Source organism: Panulirus ornatus, chromosome 57, assembly GCF_036320965.1.
Source record: "Panulirus ornatus isolate Po-2019 chromosome 57, ASM3632096v1, whole genome shotgun sequence".
Classification (NCBI taxonomy): Eukaryota; Metazoa; Arthropoda; class Malacostraca; order Decapoda; family Palinuridae; genus Panulirus; species Panulirus ornatus.
This window is the reverse complement of record NC_092280.1, coordinates 4,823,221-4,844,425: the sequence shown is the minus strand read 5'-3', so window position 1 is coordinate 4,844,425 and position 21,205 is coordinate 4,823,221. Positions and strand designations below refer to the sequence as shown.

The following is a 21,205-nucleotide window of genomic DNA, read 5'->3' as shown; positions in this document are numbered from 1 at the left end:
CCCCTCTTCCTTGTTCCTTTTAACTGTACTACCATATGTCTTCTTGACCAGCTTATCATATGCAGTACACTCTCCATGACCATACCACCTAAAAGCCTTTCATCCATGCACCTATCTACTAACTTCTTACTTCACAAAACGTTCTTATATTTTCATTCTTCATTCTATTCATCCTCTTAATTTGAATTATACTACGCAAATTATCCATCCATACTACCTTGCCTACCCTGAACTGTATACAGTACTGTAATAAATACTCCTTCATGTATGCTTTGTGCACAATCAATGCTTAAAGTTTTCCTATTCACCAGAGATTCAACTGCTTTCCCATTTTTTCTTTCTTGCAAAACTATACTTTCAGCTTTTCCACTATTGCAGTATCCTTACAAAACTATTTCCAAATATTTGATCTCATCCATAACTTCCAATTCTTCATACAGACTGACTTTGCAGTCAATACTTCCCATCCCTTTCCAAATTTGACATCTTACCTTTATTTGCATTCACTTTCAGCACTGTCCTCCTACATACATCATTAAACTGGTTCACCATGCCATCATACTCTTCCTTTCATCTAGTTAATGCAGGATCCTCTGTGTGCAACAAATGTTGCCCTATCCATATTTTCCCTAAAACTTTCTCCATTACTTACTTAAGAGTAAAATTCTGATCTGCACACCCATTTCCTCTCATAAATCCTACTTATTCTTCACCAACAAGGGGTTTACTGATACAGGTACCTTTATCTCACCATACACTTTTCCAACAATTCTAAGGAGATATTCCTTTGTGATTCTTAAAAACGTTTCTAATCCATCTTCATTTTTGTATAATGTAATAATTTTTAACTTTGTCCAGCCATGAGGAACCTTATCATTTTTCCATGCTTCTATACACACTTTCCAGATCAACGACTGTAGTTTTCACATGCACCATTCACTATCTCACTCATGACTCCATTTCTATCCCCAGCTTTTCCTTTCCTTGAAGAGCTACATTACTTTTAGTATGTCTTTCTTTGTAATATATCCTTTTCGATATACATATTTCTCACCTTCTCCATCCCCCTGTTCGTATAGTAATAACAGATGTGACTTTTTCACCAATATTTCATGTCAGTTTTTAAATTATTCTCTTCATTTCTTACAAACTTCCTCTCCTGTTACTGGCATTCTTCCATACTTGTCTAATTTCCTTTCACCCCTTACCACTACTCTTCTTCACCTCCCTTCCGAATAGCTTGTTATCTTATCTACAGTCCAATTCATAATTATTCTGAGATCCTCCTTTGCTTTACTTTTAATGATATCATTTCTTTCATTTCTAATCAGGGCTTTATGGTGGGAGTTTATAATGAAAGTTTCTCAACCTGCAAAAGCATATTAATTTGTTTCACTGAACAAGACTTCCCTGATTACTGCTATCAGCTGTTTTATGTTACCAAATATCATAAATCTATTTTCACCGAAGATGGTCACCAGTCTTGCATAAACTTCTATACAACAGCTGTATTCAATTTTGTGAGAATTTGACTAATGTTAGTAAGCAAATTTAACAGCCAAATAACTCAAAAACCACTGAGTTCTCTACGATACAAAGTGCATTTATGTACCACTCTTGTATGAGTTTTTGACTGTTGTCTTAGTGAGTTCATGACTACTACCCCACTGACCAAATCATGGATATGCACCTGCCCTCAACCTTGTTTCACACAAACGTGTCTAATTTTCCCTTTATCATAGTACCCACTCAATTCCTCACTGCCACTTATACAAAACTGCATCTTTTGTCAAAAATCAAATCTATCTCATTACCCTGTAGCTATTATCATTACTCCATACTCAGTCTAATAGGGTGGATCAGGTACATGCAACCTTCACATCACCACTCACACATTTCCTCATCCATACACTGAGCTAAAGTGAAACATGGACTTATAAAGGTACTTCATATATTTCACTTTACACATTAAACTGATCATCATGATACCAAATGTCTCCATTCATACCATGTCCATACACTAATTGCTTCCATTAAGCATCTGATCCCCAATCATTCCTTTTTTAACTGAAATACCTCTAATCTAATGACTTATCTCACTACATCTGTCCATCTCTTCTACAGTATGCCTCTCTTCTTGTACAATCATAATTCTCACTGAAACATGCATCATAAGCACAACTTGACTCCCTTTGCAAACCTTGCATAAAGATTTCTAAAAGATTATATACAACAATAGGAAAGTTAGTCTGAATCTATTTTCAGCTAAGACTAAGAAAAAAGAAAGATATAAACTATAATATGCATGACATACATGGCCAGCATGGTAGAGAGTCTTAGGAGCTTGAGTTTGGTTTCGGTTCATCCCAGGAATTTCCTCAATAACCTCAATTCCATTGTCGTCTATACTGTCTCCTCCTTCTGGGGTCACTATGCTTGGCTCCTGAGGAAATCATATGCATGAACAGATACATTACCTATACACCACTATCAAAATATACTGAATATATATATTTGTACAATTACAGTTATGTAGAGTCAGAGTAGAAAAGAATGTCAAAGTTTACTGAAATTATTCTCACCTGCTGACTTGCACAATGGGTATCCACAGTATCAGTAACTGATGGCAGATCTGTTTGTGTTTGTGCAATTCCAGCTAAAGTTGCTCCAGAGCTCATCAGTAGGAGAGGAAGACTGCTACTGTCAATATTATTACTGACAATAGAATTACTGCCTGGATGACTTATATCAGAAGTTACACTATCATTTTGGATGCTGTTGGTACTTTCACTGTGGCCTGCCTCCTGTGCACTGTCTGGTGTATTTTGTGAAACTGGAGTAGGACAGCGGGTTGATATATCACTAGTGGTAGGAGGTTGGACTGTTGTACTCATCTCTTCATCTCCGTCAATGCCAGCACCAATGACATCAGAAGTTTGGTCAGCAGTGTTGCTGGGGACAAGTGTAGAAGCAATGGATTCTTCCACAATTATAGGTTTGGGAGACTCACACTTAGAAGTCACTGCAGTGCTGCTCAAGTTGAGGGCACCTTGATCCTCGGAAGTTCCAGTACTTTGGCTCATATCATTGGCAGTCTCAGTAGATACTGAATTAGTTGTTAAATTAAGTTCACTTAAAGGGGCACCTGGTGGTGTGTGGGAATCTTTGCTACTGGATGAACTGCCAAGGGGCCCTACACTCCCAACTAAGGAATTCTCCACTGCTGTGGGAGTTAGAAAGGGGAAAAGCGTTGGGAAACTCTGTAGGCTAGATAAATTATGGAGATTAGCAAGACTCTGAAGACTGGCTGAACTGTTTAAACTAGATAAACTGTGTAAGCTGTCAAATCCTGGAAGTGAAGCCAGGTGAGGGTTGAGTTTTAATTGTTCAAATACTTCTCTTGCCACTTCAGGAGTCATCATTCCACTCCTCAGTGTGTATAACAATGGTAAACTATGCTGACTAGAATTTCTGCTGCTGCTGCTGCTGCTCAGCCAACTACTGCTACTGCTCCTCCCACTGTTATTGTTCTTGCTGCTACGACTTCTGCTGCTTCCACCAGTACTAGAGCTCTTGCTTTTGGAGGGAGTGGTGGAGGCTGTAGAATGTTGAGCCCCAAGTGAAGCTAATGGATTAGATGAATTGAGGGACGTAAGGGCAGACGGTGACATCATGCTGGAGGGTGTCAGTGGAGTAAGAAGACCCGACATGCTACCTGGCATTGTTGGTGCTAGAGAGGTCAGACCACTGAGGTTTAAGTCAGGCTGTGAAGCTAGACTGGAAGCCAGACTGGAAGCAGTTAAATTGCAAGGAGATGTGGTGGATGTTGAGGAGTTTACAGAAGAAGTATAGGAAGAAGTATAAGAAGAACACATGTCAGCAGCAGTGGAAGATGACTGACTTTTGTTGGGCTTGGAAAGGTTGAGGGGAGCAGAGGAAGAGTCAAACCCCAAGTCAGCAATGGAGTAGCCACCAGTAGAAAACACAGTCCTCAGAGGATCAGCTTTGGTTAGTAGCTCGCCTAGGATACCCCCACGGGGGTCTGGTGGAGGCACTCTGGGGAGATCTAGGGGAGGCACTCGGGAGGAATCAGGTGGAGGCACTAGGCGGGGTTCAGGAATATCTGGTGCCAGGTGGTTTACATTAAGCTTCTGGTAGAGAATCTGATCTAGGCGATTGCTGCGAATCTTTTTGCCAGACTTCTCTGGACGTGGCTCTAGGTGTGGTGCTGGCCCCTGGGAGCCATAGCCAGTGGAGCGCACAGTGGGCTGGGTGCGGGCCAGCTCCATCAGTGAACCATCTTGAGCAATGAAGGTTTTCTGTAGGACGGCACTCAATTCATCCATTTTGAGAAGCCTGGCAGCCTCTGTGAGATGATAGAGGCTAGCGCCAGCTGGAATGTTACCTGTGTATAAGCATGTCACTAATGCTTGAAGTGTTGACAGAGATGTACCTGTTGGATGAGAAATATTTCAGTTTCATGCAAAGCACAAAGTATCAGGGTCAGTATTACATCAAACAACAATGAAAATAATATGATGGTTCTGAGATATTTCAGCAGGGTAAAGAACTGAACTGAGCTTTCTGTTTGCAGATACAATTACAAGGTTAAGATTGCCTGGTCTGAAAGTTTACATTTAAGAAGGATTTTTTTTTTTTTTTTTTACAGAGGTGCCTTTTTGCAAAATAACGTCTCTTTCCAAGAGGCTAACTTTGTGTATCATTTGTAATATGGGTCATAAAGAATCTACATGATTATTCTTAATAAATATAGTTTAAAAGTATGGCTCTGTTGCTCATGAGCAGCATCAGCCTACTGAATACTGTTCCAGTGTATGAAATGATTGATTAATTTGAAATATCTGAATTTCTGTTTTTATAAAGTACACAAGCAATGTCCACCCTGGCACCTAGCTATGGAGTGGCACTGCTATCCAGGGCTTGGTAGTGTGAGTACTGTACCTGTGACAGAGATGATAGCAGGATGGTCAGTGGCATGGAGGAGAATAGATTTGAGGAAGGGTGAGGCAGCAGCCAGCACGGCACAGTGAGCACCCACATGGCCTCCCTCTGCTAACAGTACTGCATCTAGACCAAACTCCTCCTCATGCAGCTCCCTGAAAAGGAAACATATTCTTAGTACAGCAGCTAAATATAACACCAAGAGGAGAAGCTGGAAGAAAGATAATAGACAATGTTTTGAATGTAAATATTTTAAAATTATTTGTGAAAAATTACCTAAAAACAACTCCTCAGTTTGATGGATCTCCTATGACAGCATATATAGAATTTCTATCTTTCCACTAATTCTGATGACAGTTCTTAAGCTGACAGTCTTATATGCAAGTACTAAAACTTTAGAGGACAAAGTATCTCAACAATAAAGACAAAAAAGCTGTTATTCTGCCAACTAAACAGGACCAGTGTGCAAAATGTCATTTTCCTGCGTGCCACTTATGGGCTATGTTGAGGGAGGCTAAAGTCAGAGAGCAAGAGTTAAACAAGACTGATTCATCTGTCTGTTTTTGTCTAACACTTAGCCAGGAACTCATGACTGACAGGTGTATGCTTTCCCACAACCCTAATGAACTTAATGAAATTCGAATCCATGTTTTTACTCGTGAGCATCAATATAAGTATAAATCCACATATTTGCAAAACCTTTTCTTCTGTAGGAAAAGTCCATAAATCCAGTAAAATGTGGATATACAGGAAAATGAACTAGTTGGCAGAACAGTATTTGATCCACTGGTACCAACTAATTGGTAAAATAGCATGTAAAAAACCAATCACTTTTATGGTTAACAAGACAAACAAACATTTCCCATTCAAAGTTTTTGGTTGTGCAGTACTTTAGGATAAGAGAAAATCATTTTGTAATTATGTCTGTACTGGACACTACCACTATCACATTTTGTGCATTTCTATGTATTTTTTGTCACACTTGTTCACCAGTTCCCGCATTTGCAAGACAGTATAGTAGGAGCATTTGGTAGAAACATTAGGCAGAAGTAGTCAGTAGGAACATTAGGTAGGAGCCTCTGCATACACTGCTAGAGTTGCCCCCTGCCAGTGACCTGCTAAGGGTGAGGCACTAAAAGGCTAAGAAGCAGCAATGGAGTTCACTAGTTATGGAAACTCTACTGCCATGGCCACCCACTTCAGGGAGTTCCAGAAAGGAACAAGCATCAGAGATATAGATAGCAAGACAGTGGTGAAGTGGTTAGCGTTACTGACCGCGACGCATTCATGGGTCGCCCAGGGTTGAGGGCATAGGGGCGAGTCCTGGATACGGCAGTGGGTCCACAGTCAACCCCTACGGCTTGATAAAGGGGGCCAGGTGAGGATATTCCCTCAAAGGGAAGTGGTGGATTGTATGAAAGATATATATATATATATATATATATATATATATATATATATATATATATATATATATATATATATATATATATATATACTGAGAATAAATCTAAGTATTACCGAACTCCACCGCGAATGTAAAGTTACCTTCGGTGAGGCTGTATCATAGCCTATTGACGAAAGGGAATACAATCTCACCAAAGACCTTCGTCCTCCTCAGGGATCCATCACTTCCCTGTCACTGGAAGTTCTGAAGCCTTGGAGCTAATGGAAAGAGGCCCTAACAAACACAAGTACTTTACTAGAAAGGGGTCCAGGGGCAGTGATTCTCTCTCTCTCTCTCTCTCTCTCTCTCTCTCTCTCTCTCTCTGATATGCATTTTTAAATGCTTTTACCAGCCAGAAGATTATAAGTCAAATAGGAAAGGATAATTGATATTAACTCCAAGATCCTATAATAATCATTACCAGGCTATCTCCGTTCCCTACAGAACTGGCCCATGAAAAAAGAAAATCTATGATTCTAGTAACAATATAGGGCCAAGCGTACGGGCCAGAACCAATTATACCGGCCAAGCAAAAATGTCAAATCTAGGACTTTTGGTGTGTTCATGATTACCGCCAAGGTAATATCTGCAAAGGACCGGATCGATGTTTATGACAGCTTTTGAGATGAGGTTGATTACCAATACGAACCTAGTCGGTAATTCCAGTCAACCTATACGTTGAAGAACATACCAAGAGCCTAACTTAACATAGTCATAGAATTAGAATTTTGCAGTGTTTATTCAGGTGCTGATCTGCAATCACGGCTAAACTTTCGTCCATATCACTATGAAATGCCTAGAATAAATGGAGTGTGGTAACTCCTGCAAGTAATATTGTTTACATCAGTTCCGTTGTCTTAAAAACAACAAACGAAAATTAAACAGCTTTATCTTGTACCAGCCATCAGTTCCCACAGACGCTAAAGTTCGCAACGAAACTATACTTTGCTGCTAGGCTTTCCAGTGTAAGGAAACGAAGGGGCTTAGCACGGACACAGCACAGCTGCATGATTGGAATCCTCAAGCCCCTTCAGTAGTTTGACGGTGACTGATTTACGTACAAGTTCTGATTCACTAAACAATCAGAGGGGAAGGAGTGCAAATCACCGAGGCAGGATAACCTCATCAAAATAAGTTACCTGGGGAAGGTTATGTCACTTGTCCACATTGCGTCACCAATTCTTTAATTCGAATGCTACCTACAACTACCATGCGGGTTAGTGAATATTTGACATAATACTAATCATCAACAGTGTAATACAAGTCAAATTACTTTTACAATAAACATGCATAAATCAATAGTCCCAAGTTTATAATAAACTTTTGTTCAAAGTACTTCGTTCCGCGCCTTCTCAAAAGCCCTTCTACCAGGACAATACGACCCTTGAGCATGCCGCTGCGACCTTGGGGTACGATGACATGGCTGCAGACCCTGACCCGTGGAGGTTAAGTCAAAGGACGACAGCCCATCATATCCACGGGGTCGTATCGCTGTACTCAAGGATCGTCCTGTCATGCTCAAGGGGTAGCATCCATCGATGGCTCGAGGAATAACAAGAGACACGCGACTTAAAAGACATTCTGAAAACATCACATCAATGCTTAAGAAACCCGAGCCAAACTACATATTACATAACCACCAGAATTAATATTAAACTGATTAATATGATGAAGACTGGAGGAGAGACAGGGGAAATTTATTCATTCAAATACAACGGCTCGGTTCTCTGCTGGTGTGGTCAGTCAGACTGAATGACTGACTGCTCCATATGTGTCAGTCAGCCCAAGATACAAATGTACAGCTAGTTAGCAAACAGGACGAGGCCAAGATGTACAAAGCTAATGAACGGTTCGAGCGAAGACATGACTCACAAAGTCCAAGCTAGTCTACCTAAATTTTAAACAAATTGAAGCCACGCAAATTTAGACTGATTCCGATACAGGCTGTCTTCCCTCAAGAGGCAGCCACTTAATGGTCACCTTGTGCGTAGGTGACGCATTAACTTCCCCACCCGTCCGACCTGACCCTGGCGCGCATGCTGAGACAATATTGCGACGGGGCGGAGTCTGGAGGGGACGTGAGATGACGCACTGTGGGTGGTGATGGGCAGCAGATGAAGTAGGTACCGTCACGCATGCTGCCATATGCAGCCATGAGGAGGGTAGCGTCACTTGGAAAGGACTTCAGTCAAAGACTCTTTTCTTACCCACACGTAACTCCGTCAAGCAAGGGTTCTTTAGCCTCCCCTACACACCAGTACAATAAAATCCTACGTATCAATTTGGTTATATATATTTATATATATATTATATATATATATATATATATATATATATATATATATATATATATATATATATATATATATATCCACTCTTTGATGCTCACACGCAGACACAGACACCGGAAAGCTAAAATCTTTTAACAAAAATACGGAAAAGCTATTCTGACTTTCATAAATATTAATTGAGCGTGAAAATGAAGCTAAGTGAATTGAATTCTTTTTATACCTGAAACGTATTAAAGTAATTAACCCACTGAATATATACCCGCAAAGGGAATTAAGAGGAAAAATTATATAATTGTCCGTTTGGTGTTGTGCTGATTTCTTGTTTAATGACTTAATAGCGCCTGTTACTCAGTGGGGGGGGGGGGGGGGGGGGTGCTTGCTAAGCTCCTGCCACCTCGCGGCTGAAAAGGGAATTGAAACGGAAGCCTCTTTTTTTTTCAAGCTTAAGCACAGCACTGGCAACTAAATGCAAGCTGTGACAGCAGCAGTAACAACAGATACAACAGTGACGGATCTACAACTGTGGTAGTACAAGTTTTTAAGAGATCGATGACGTTGGAAAAGGGCATCGAGGCGACACGATATGAAATTAAGCAAGAAACCTACGCAGGTAAGGTTTTACGGAACGCTTTTATTGTAGTGGTGTATGACTGGGATATCATGACGTGAGGACATGGTTAATGCACACAGCATACACAGACTAATGTTCAAGAGATGGGACTCCCTCCCTCAACGTGTAACCTCCCTCTGCGTACAGTAAGGACAGGTAACAGCAATAAGTAACAACAGATACGGGTGTGACACAGCGAGTCGAGCCAGTAACACACCATCATTAACAACCTGTACGTATCAAAGCCAATAGAAGACCATGCTCAACAGAAGGCAGAACAACACCAACACCAGAATATAAGAGTAAAATTCTTGATCTGGTAGGTGGGCGTCCACGTACAGACCCCACAGTGGGTACTGTGCATCGACGTATGGGGTCAGGGCCTCAAATGTACGTCAGGGAGTACCCGCGTGAATTTCGAAACCAATGATGATATACAGATGATACATTGACGTTTTTATCGATACAAAGCTCAAATACATCACATACAATATATATATATATATATTTTTTTTTTTCATACTATTCGCCATTTCCCGCATTTGCGAGGTAGCGTTAAGAACAGAGGACTGGGTCTTAGAGGGAAAATCCTCACCTGGCCCCCTTCTCTGTTCCTTCTTTTGGAAAATTAAAAAAAAACGAGAGGGGAGGATTTCCAGCCACCCACTCCCTCCCCTTTTAGTCGCCTTCTACGACACGCAGGGAATACGTGGGAAGTATTCTTTCTCCCCTATCCCCAGGGATATATATATATATATATATATATATATATATATATATATATATATATATATATATATATATATATATATATTCTTTTTCATACTATTCGCCATTTCCCGCGTTAGCGAGGAAGCGTCAAGAACAGAGGACTGGACCTTTTAGGGAATATCCTCACCTGGCCCCTTTCTCTGTTCCTTCTTTTGGAAAATCAAAAAAAAAACAAAAAACGAGAGGGGAGGATTTCCAGCCCCCCGCTCCCTTCCCTTTTAGTCGCCTTCTACAACACGCAGGGAATACGTGGAAAGTATCCTTTCTCCCCTATCCCCAGGGATAATATATATATATATATATATATATATATATATATATATATATATATATATATATATATATATATATATATACACACACACACACACACACACGAGAGGTTCAGGGTGTATTGCTGCACAGGAGATATGGAATATGGTATTAACGGATGCATACGAAAGAGTTATGCGATTCAGGGCTCAAGCTGAGTTAAGGCTGAGCAAATCAGGCGCAGAGCAGAACCGACGGCTGAGTTGCTCGAGTGGCCCTTTGACGTAGACATACACTCGTCAGGTACAACACACACACACACACACACACACACACACACACACACACAACCATGAGAGTGTGGGTGAGGAGCACATACAGTTGGCCTGTGGTAGGTGGCGGCAAAACACGGAACATCAAGTTAGTAGATCGACATAAGTAACAGTGAAAGTAGCATCAGGAACGAAAAGACTAGAGAAATGGCTAATCACACAAGTACCCGTTGAAACAGGAACAACAGTAAACACTAACAATAGTAGTAACAGTATAGAGTGACCTGTATCAACGGCATAAACAAAAACGGTATTAAAAGCGACGTAACCAACGCCAGGAAACAGTAGAGCCAACAGTGTGTACACCATGACCGACACAGTTTCAATAACATCATCATCTGGCCAACTTTGCTCACCTGGTTACTGAAGGAATGTCATTATAAACACGTCCCCGGCCCGATATACCCTTCCTGTACACACACACACACACACACACACACACACACACACACTGATCAAGGAACATGGAAAACTTGCAAGGGGGAAAGAGTCTCATTGTGACACTCGCTGTCTCCTCTGGTCCAGTCACCCTGCTGCCGAATATCGGAATACTCCGTGTGTTTGTGTGGCAGGTCTCCGAATATTGATACCAAGGTATTCGCATCAACACAAGCCACACCGAATACTTAAGAAAATATGTGATTCGGTGATCAACAAGGGAGGCTGGGAATGGCGGCGGGATATCCATAGCAGATGCAACAGACAGCAGGTGTGCTGGTGTGAGTGTGGCGTGTGTACTGGATAGGTAACACGACCCCTCACATATGTACATGTGCCGCTCTCAAACCACTGGGCAAATCCATCTTCGTACGTTCCTATACCCCTGAGTACGACGGTACGACCCCTGAGTATGACGGTACGACCCCTGAGTACGACGGTACGACCCCTGAGTATGACGGTATGACCCCTGAGTACGACGGTATGACCCCTGAATACGACGGTACGACTTCTGAGTACGACAGTACGACCCCTGAGTACGACGGTACGACGCACAGCAATGCACAAGCACGGCCGACCGACCCTTGAGTACGACGCTACGACCCTTGGGCACGACGGAATGGTCCTTGATTACAACGGTATGATCAATTGGTATGATGGCATGACCTTTAACCTGACTCATACGTGTTGGGTCAGAGGTCACACCATTACACCCATAAGTTCGTACCGTCGTGACCCAGGATTTAAAAAAAGGACAACAGGAAGGAGCCCTTACGTCGCTATTACGAATGACGTCAGTCGAAATACAGTCTCCAAAATTCCCGGTTTTCGTCATCTAACATCTTTACTAGTTCCATCGTCAGTTGCCCCTCTTGTACGGACGTCAAGAGACCTCACGGAACCCCCAATTCGCCATGCACCACCACCGTAACCTGACCTTATGTGACCCATTACACTAAACCCGTCGACTAATTACCTCGGCATCACATATCATTTGGCCTTTAATCATCACTTCGCAACATTTCCGACAAGTGCCGTGTGATCAGATTTCTATATTGCACAAATTTTTTCCTCTATATCGACCCCCTGATTTCCCTCTATATATCGACCCCTGATTTCCCTCTACATATCGACCCCTGATTTCCCTCTATATATCGACCCCCTGATTTCCCTCTACATATCGACCCCTGATTTCCCTCTGTATATCGACCCCCTGATTTCCCTCTATATATCGACCCCTGATTTCCCTCTATATATCGACCCCTGATTTCCCTCTATATATCGACCCCTGATTTCCCTCTATATATCGACCCCTGATTTCCCTCTATATATCGACCCCTGATTTCCCTCTATATATCGACCCCTGATTTCCCTCTATATATCGACCCCCTGATTTCCCTCTACATATCGACCCCCTGATTTCCCTCTATATATCGACCCCCTGATTTCCCTCTACATATCGACCCCTGATTTCCCTCTATATATCGACCCCTGATTTTCCTCTATATATTGACCCCCTGATTTTCCTCTATATATTGACCCCCTGATTTTCCTCTATATATCGACCCCCTGATTTCCCTCTATATATCGACCCCCTGATTTCCCTCTATATATCGACCCCCTGATTTCCCTCTATATATCGACCCCTGATTTTGATCACGGAAAGACATTAGTGGAAAATTGCGTGTGACTATGTCAGGTATTTACGTTGGGCAAGCACCGCTTCATGTGGCTTAAAACTTTCTTCATCCCCCTCCAGATCAGGAGGTGTGACGTGGTCGAGACGTATATTTCTGAGCTGAGCAAAATGTGTCCTGATTCACGTTGCCATTTACTGGGCAGTGTCAACAAATCCCTGTGTGTGTGTGTGTGTGTGTGTGTGTGTGTGTGTGTGTGTGTGTGTGTGTGTGTGTTTTCAGTCAACTCGTGAAATCATACACACTACATGACCGGACACGCTGTCAAGGGTGTACACACACATACACACACAGACTCACGAACACAAATACGCACACACACTTATACATACTCACGCACGCTCGTCTACATACAGACCCACACACCCACACGGGCCTCAGTAAAAATTATTGTTCACACGCACGGCCACGCACGTACACACACACACACACATACACACACACACACAAGTAGACAAACCCACATGTCATTGACACATACACACTATATTTACTAATACAAACACACGCACGCACGCACGCACGCACGCACACACACACACACACACACACACACACATATGTGAGAGAGAGAGAGAGAGAGAGAGAGAGAGAGAGAGAGTGTCCATACTCCGGCCGAGGGAACAGTGTTGTGGTTGGCCTCATTATTATTCCCAGGAACACGTGAGCGCGTCACCCCCCCCCCCCCCTCCTCCCCCCAGGAAGTCATTACTGGCACAGGACGGGCGTCGCTCGGGGTGCTCTTAGCCCTCACACAGGGGGGTGGGGGGCCGCGCCCCCGGGGCGTAGCTACCGATAGGGACGCCGCGCCCCCAGGGGGGGCCGCCTACCGGTATGGATGTGGCGCCCCCTGGCAAGCCAAGAGGAGGAACGCCGCTGTGCGTCTCCTAGCAGGCCAGAGGGAGGGACGCCACGCCCCTTAGTAGGCCTGTAGGGGGAACGACGCGCCCCTAGCAATCTAGGGGGAGGAAGCGGGGGTTAGCGCCACACGAAGATGACGGGGGAACACAGTGGAGGGTAAGGAGCCGCCGACCGGCTCACAGGATAACGTTGGGAGAGAGGCAGGTGCTGCGCAGACAAGTAGGGAGGGTGGCTTGGGGTAGACAAGTGGGGAGGAGAGCGAGGGTAAACAAAAGGGGAGAGTGGCAGTCTGGCAGACACGAGGGGAGGGTGGCAGTCTGGCAGACATGAGGGTAAGATGACAGTCTGGCTGACACGAGGAGAGGGTGGCAGTCTGGCAGACACGAGGGGAGGGTGGCAGTCTGGCAGACATGAGGGTAAGATGACAGTCTGGCTGACACGAGGAGAGGGTGGCAGTCTGGTAGATATGAGGGGAGGGTGGCAGGCTGGCAGACACGAGGGGAGGGTGGCAGTCTGGCAGACACGAGAGGAAGTTGGCAGTCTGGCAGACATGAGGGTAAGATGGCAGGCTGGCAGACACGAGAGGAAGTTGGCAGTCTGGCAGACATGAGGGTAAGATGGCAGGCTGGCAGACACGAGGGGAGGGTGGCAGTCTGGTAGACATGAGGGGAGGGTGGCAGTCTGGCAGACATGAGGGGAGGGTGGCAGGCTGGCAGACACGAGGGGAGGGTGGCAGTCTGGCAGACACGAGAGGAAGTTGGCAGTCTGGCAGACATGAGGGTAAGATGGCAGGCTGGCAGACACGAGGGGAGGGTGGCAGTCTGGTAGACATGAGGGGAGGGTGGCAGTCTGGCAGACATGAGGGGAGGGTGGCAGGCTGGCAGACACGAGGGGAGGGTGGCAGTCTGGCAGACATGAGGGGAGGGTGGCAGTCTGGTAGACATGAAGGGAGGGTGGCAAGGCATGAGGGTAAGCCCATCCTGTGCCACCACCCTCCTGGGCCAGTGACGCTAACCCGCCGCCCTGGTCGTTCCCTCAAGGCCCCACAAGACTGACGTGCTCAGCGCATCGCTGATGTGAGTTAAGCCAGCAGCAGCTGCTGCTGACGTGCCGACGACCCTCCAAGTCTGAGGACGTGGCCTACGTCCTCTATGGCAACAGCCGCACGTCAGATTATTCTACGACGCCAAACCTATCCTCTCCGTTCACTCAAGACCCGGCCTCGATAAGTACTTCTTAGGGTAATGGAAAAGCCTTACACTCAAGGAAGGAAAGTGGGTATCGTGGCGTGGGCGTGGGAGGTGACCTACCTGATGGCGTGGACCAGGTGGGCATCGTGGCGCGGGTTGGACAGCTGGGACTTGGAGGTTGAGGACGACCTCTTGGAGTGACTCTTGTGGTCACGGTTCCGGTCGTGGCCTCGCTTGACCTCCCCTCCGTCAGGAGTGGCGGCGCCCCCGCCCGACCTGCTCGAGTCCTTCCTGTCCCGCACCGCTTTGTGGGGCTTCTCTAACCTCTCCTGCAGGTAGGAATTAGCGCCCTCTCCACCACAGGGGAGAAAGGTGCGGAGGTTCTCCATGCCCAGCGGGTACATGGCCTTCGAGCCATCCACACTCCTGACGGCTAACAGGGCCATGGTACTCTCCAGGCTCTGTAGGGGGCCCTCCAAGCCCTGCAGCATCAGCGGCTTGCTGCCGTCCGAGCCGTGAGGGAAGTGAGATTTGAAAGTCTCTGCGACGGAGTTGAGATGAGTATTGGCTCCGTCCATGGCGAGCGTGAGGGGAGACCTGACACGGTCGGGCAGGAGCGAGGCAGACTCGTCCAGTCGGAGCGGGAAGTGCGGCTTGGGCGCCTCCAGCCTGTCGGAGAGGAGTGACCTGACCCCGTCCATGGCAAGGGGGGTCCTGGGCCGCCAGGCACCAACCTGTCACCCACGGTCCTCAGTCCTGCAGCCGCCACCCGCTACATCCACGTCCGCTGCTAAGATCACGGGATCTGTAAGAGAAAGCATACAATAGTACATCATGTACACACGACATCAAACGTTAACAAATGTTAAATGTGACATTTAAACTGTAAGAATATGAAAGGTACCACTGAATGACTGAAGCATTACGAAATTCTCTTAAATCTACCGAAATTTACCGACCTAAGCATTGTAGGCCGCAAAGGTTTATGAGAAAGATGAGTATTTCACAAGACTGACAGATAACTGTATAAAGTGCAGCTCTCATAAGAGAACGGTCTTTCTTTTTAGTTTTAATTTCAAAATCTATACTTGTATCACTGCACACACACAAGACATTTCAGAGATAGCGTGGATGAAGGTGCACAAGACTAGGCTGAGGTAAGTAGAAGATGTACAGGGGCTACAATAAATCGACACAGGAGGGTCTGGGTGAAGGAAAATACAAGAAAAACGTGTTATGACAAGACGTCAGAATTCATTAGTGAATAATTACCTCCATAACTCGACATACATTACAATATTTGCTCTATGACTGGACCTACATGATATTACAATATTTGCTCCATAACTTGACCTACATGATATTACAATATTTGCTCCATAACTTGACCTACATGATAGTACAATATTTATTCCATAACTTGACCTACATGATGTAATAATTTGCCCCATAACTTGACCTACATGATAGTACAATATTTGTTCCATAAGTTGACTACATGATGTAATAATTTGTTCCATAACTTGACCTACATGATGCAATAATTTGCTCCATAACTTGACCTACATGATGTAATAATAATTTGCTCCATAACTTGACCTACATATGTAATAATTTGCTCCATAACTTGACCTACATGATGCAATAATTTGCTCCATAACCTGACCTACATGATGCAATAATAATTTGCTCCATAACTTGACCTACATGGCATTCATAAACACCAGTATCAGTTTAATTTCTGCAAGGGGGAAAACCTCTGCTCACAGAAGAGGATCAACATTAAAGGCATTAATATAATAAAAACATATTAATCTTGGCAAAAGTATAAATACTGTGGAACGAGAACACACACGGAGGGCAGAGAATATATGGAGGAGACTGCTGACGAAGTAGAGGATGTAGGTGCAACACTAGACAGACATTCACGTACGCTCCTGCTGTACACCCAACCATGAAGGTCGAACAGACACGCCTCTGTTACTTTCAGCTCTCACAAAAATACGGGTCCGGGGAAGGACATCCTGGGGCTTATGGAAAACAGGGTTGTTCCTTGCGGCGTGTGGCAGGTACATGTAATAAGAGAGGGCGGTGGGGCAGGCGGACGCTGCTGTAGCAGCTAAAGTCCTCTACTGAAGAGGAGTTATGTGTGCCATCTGCCGCCACAACCCTAGCGGTGGTGTACCGCCTGCCGCCACAACCCCAGCGGTGGTGTACCACCTGCCGCCACAACCCCAGCGGTGGCGTACCACCTGCCACCACTACGTCATATCAACAACCACCTGCCGACACCACTCGCTAACCATGGCGGCCCTACATACCACCTCACCACCTGCAGGAACTTCGGTGACATCACGACCCGATTTTACTAAAAGGTAGGGCGAGTGCGTAGTGTTCACCGCAGGGAAATCTTGAGCTACAAAGTGTTGTGTGTGTGTGTGTGTGTGTGTGTGTGTGTGTGTGTGTGTGTGTGTGTGTGTGTGTGTGTGTGTGACTGAGAACTTATATGTTTGTGGACTGAATGCCAGTAGCCCACATGTGCGGGGAGGAGGTAGAAGGACAGTTGCCTGGAGTCAAAGGTATGACGCTTGACGGCCACTGAAGCGCTGGGTCACTGCGCAGCAGCCCATCACATACCCCGCCGATACCGGCAATATGTCTCCCCTTCGTCGGCGGCAGCCTACCACCCACCACGGAGAGAGAGAGAGAGAGAGAGAGAGAGAGAGAGAGAGAGAGAGAGAGAGAGAGAGAGAGAGAGAGAGAGAGAGAGAGAGCGAGCGCATTTGTCAGGCGGTCATCACCTGATGGATGCCGGTAGCCGCCCACAGTGTGTGTGGTGGTGGTGGTAAAAGGGGTGAGGGGAGGGGGATCGCCATGTCCACCTCACATCACCACCCGTGTCGGGGTGGGGGATCGAAGGCCAGGGTGTGTGGGGAGGTTAGGCGGAAGACCATCCACCCCTGGCGGCCGCTGGGGGCTGCCCGTGGACCGAATAGGGGGGACAATAAGCCAGGCTGAGGGGAGGCGAGGCAGGGAGGTTGGCCCCGAGCGGCAGCCGCTGGGGTGCCGGTGCCGCCCCTCGAGGCAATATAGATCGTAATAAATGCTGCCTTTTGAGTATGGCCGGCGGGGAGAAGCTGCGACCAGCCTCCCTGCTCATAACAGCGACGCCCCACCAGGCTCTTCATTATATATATATTAAATAATTGCATCAAGGCCCCAGGCCAGCCACCGTGTTCCTGCTCCACACACACACACACACACACACACACACACACACACACACACACACACACACACACACACACACTGGTCCTCCCGACTCTCTCTCTCCAACCATCACTGAACCACTCCCGCCACCAGCATCTCCTGCCACCAGATATCCCTCGTCCCGGTGCCGCAGTTCGCCACCGGAACCAAGTCGAGCCCGTCCGCCGTGGTAGAGACCACTCCAAGAACAGGCACCATTCCAACCTCTGTGAAAGTCATCAATGATTATCAGTAAACTGTCACCCCAGCATTAGTGTAAACACTGGGCTGTTTGCTCTCCAACCATCGTATAGCCTCATGATCTATTCTATATATTACCTCTGTATATTTTCAGCCTCTGATCCTCGCTAGCTTAAATAGTCGTATTATATATATATATATATATATATATATATATATATATATATATATATATATAGTCATACTTGATTGCCTTCATCCATTCCTGTCGCTACCCCGCCCCACAGGAAACAGAATCGCTACATTTCTTCCTTCTTTTTTTTCAGTCAATGGATGAAAACATAATCAAGAAGATGCTATATTACCCCACAGCGTCACGATCCAAATGCAAGACAAAAGTCCCGTTAACAGGAATACGCAGCAACGGGTATGCCTCGTCTAAGGTCAACGGTGGACCTTCTCAACAGAATCAGATGTATTTCAATATTCCCATTCCAGGACCTAAAATACACTATAATACATCATAATACACCCGTTATTCACCAGTTATACAATTCACCAAAATTGTATGACACCTAAGCATATGGAAGTGTTGTATGCAAGGAATGTATGGGTGTACGTTGAGACCTCAGACGCTGCAGGTACACAGTAGCGTATACTTGTGTAACTTATAACAAGGTGTAGCGAAGTGTGGAACTACACCAACCACCACTCAGGAGGTGGTGGGTCTAGTACACGGAGGATGTATGTACAGTGTATGGGACAGCTGTCAAGAGGTGACGGTGTCAAGACGTGTTACGAGTATGTTAAGCGTGTACCACACACGCGCACTCGTCACCCCCACACCATACACTCAGTGTACTCCTATACTCTCAGCTCTCCCACGCACTCAGCAATCCCAGCCGCTCAGCACTCCCGTGCACTCAGCACTCCCATCGACCACTGTGAACCTCAGACGTGTAGTGAAATTTCGTGGGGACTGACCGCAGAGTTCTGGTCACGTGGGGGCTGATGGTGGAGATGAGGCGCGTAGGAGGGACTGGCCGTCTAGTTGAGGCACGTGGGAAGGGGCTGGCCGTAGACCTGGGGCACGTGGGAGGGGATTTGACGTAGAGTTTTGCCGTGTGGGAGAGGGCTGGCCTTAGAGGTGAGATATGTGGGCGGGGGCTGGGCGTGGATTTCAGGAGGATGGGAGGAGATAGGCCGATAGGATAAGGATAGGCGGGAACTGATAGGGGAGCTGTTACTGGAGTAGGGGGCTGAGAGCAGACGTGTGGGAGGAGGATGGGTCTGGCCAGTGAGGTATGGGCACATATCCCACTGGCTCACCACATGACTGTGGTGGGGACTTGGGGGCGAAGCCAGAGGTGTGTGGAGGGCTGACAAGCGAAGACTGGGGAGGAGTGGGTAACAGCCAGCAGCTACGAACTATATTACTGCTGCTGCTGCTGCCCTCACAGGGTCTGTTCCACTCTCACCTTCACCCCCTGCTGTTGCTGCTGCCCTCACAGTCTGTTCCACTCTCACCTTCACCCCCTGCTGCCGCCCACGGTCAGCGTGGGCGGCAGGGCAGGTGGGTGGTGGGGCAGCACCCTCATCAACCCGGACCCCGGACTTAACCACCCTGCTCCCGGGGGTAACCCAGACCGCTCCCCGGGCTAACACACCACCTTCACTCCCGGGGTCTAACATACCTTGAGGGCCAACCTACCCTCACCCTCAGGGGCTAACCTACCCCGGAGCCAACCAACCCTCACCCCCCGACAGTTAACCCACCCCACCTGACCGCGCACCTCACGTGACCCGGCCTCCAGCCAACCACAGCCTGACCCTCGCTATAGTCAGCCAGTAGAGAGGTGGGTGCGTCTCACTGAAACGCTGTGTCTGTGTACGCCTGACCCATAACTACCCCATGAACGTAATCATCTCCCCCCCCCTCGCCTCCTCCCACTGGCCCAATTACTCCATTCATATCACATGAACACGTACGCCGTCACCAGCACCAGCACATCCCATACACTCGGATGATGACGGAGGTTTTGGAGTTATCCTCGGCCGGTATTGTGTTCAATTTCGTCATTACGGAGCGACCTTGAAGCTAGGGGCCTACCAGCCTGGAGAAGGGCAACTGGAACCCCGGACGACCGCGGCCGAGGATCCAGGCTACACGCCCCCTTCCCCTTCACTGGTTCCGGGACAGATGGCGTGTCGTCCGGACCTTCACGGGAAAAACCGTCCGCAGCCAACGTCTCGAACCCTCGTTAATTCACGGTACAAGAATGACCCGTGTGTCAGCCACGGCTCTCTCGCTGCTCCCACCACCCACTCCACACTCCTCACACTCCTCCTCCCCTTGCCTTTATTAATAAATATAATTATCATAAGTGGCCATGGGGGCCACTGACGGAGTGACTTGTCACTCACACACACACACACACACACACACACACACACACACACACACACACACACACACACACACGCCTGTTTGTATTAACATAGGGAAACACGTCATCAGCCCACACTCCCCCCATGACCCACGACCATCGTGACCCCCAGCATTGACCCGTGGGGGATGGAGGGAGTCATGGGGACCCATGCACACCAGCCCACCCCCTCAGACGCGCCCGTCACTGCTGGCCTTGGTGGACCCCGCCCCCACAACTCCACCTCGACAATTCACTACTTAATCATGTCATTCATAAAGATCAAACCTCCAGTCATGACTTCATGAATTAAACCTCACAGTCATGACAAAACAACTCGACATTCTCCCAGGGTTCCCTCCGTACACCCTCAGTGAACCATCTGTCCCTACTCATGAGTACGTGGTGGTAGCCATCTGTCCCCACTCATGAGTGGTGGTGACCATCTGCCTTACTCATGAATAATGGATGGTAGCCA

General features: G+C 46.6%; 1 protein-coding gene across 5 annotated transcripts in view; it reads right to left on the bottom strand.

Moving 5' to 3' along the window:
- LOC139766115 (uncharacterized) overlaps positions 1-21,205 on the bottom strand; it is a 330,050-nt gene that overhangs the window by 22,946 nt on the left and 285,899 nt on the right. For all 5 annotated transcript variants that reach the window (XM_071694327.1, XM_071694324.1, XM_071694323.1 and 2 more), the window contains 4 exons: positions 14,972-15,656; positions 4,963-5,117; positions 2,583-4,453; positions 2,315-2,443 (listed from right to left, as the gene is read on the bottom strand). In XM_071694327.1, coding sequence (XP_071550428.1) covers positions 2,315-2,443; positions 2,583-4,453; positions 4,963-5,117; positions 14,972-15,552 — 2,736 coding nt within the window. In that variant the 5' untranslated portion in view covers positions 15,553-15,656. The remainder of the gene's footprint in view (positions 1-2,314; positions 2,444-2,582; positions 4,454-4,962; positions 5,118-14,971; positions 15,657-21,205) is intronic.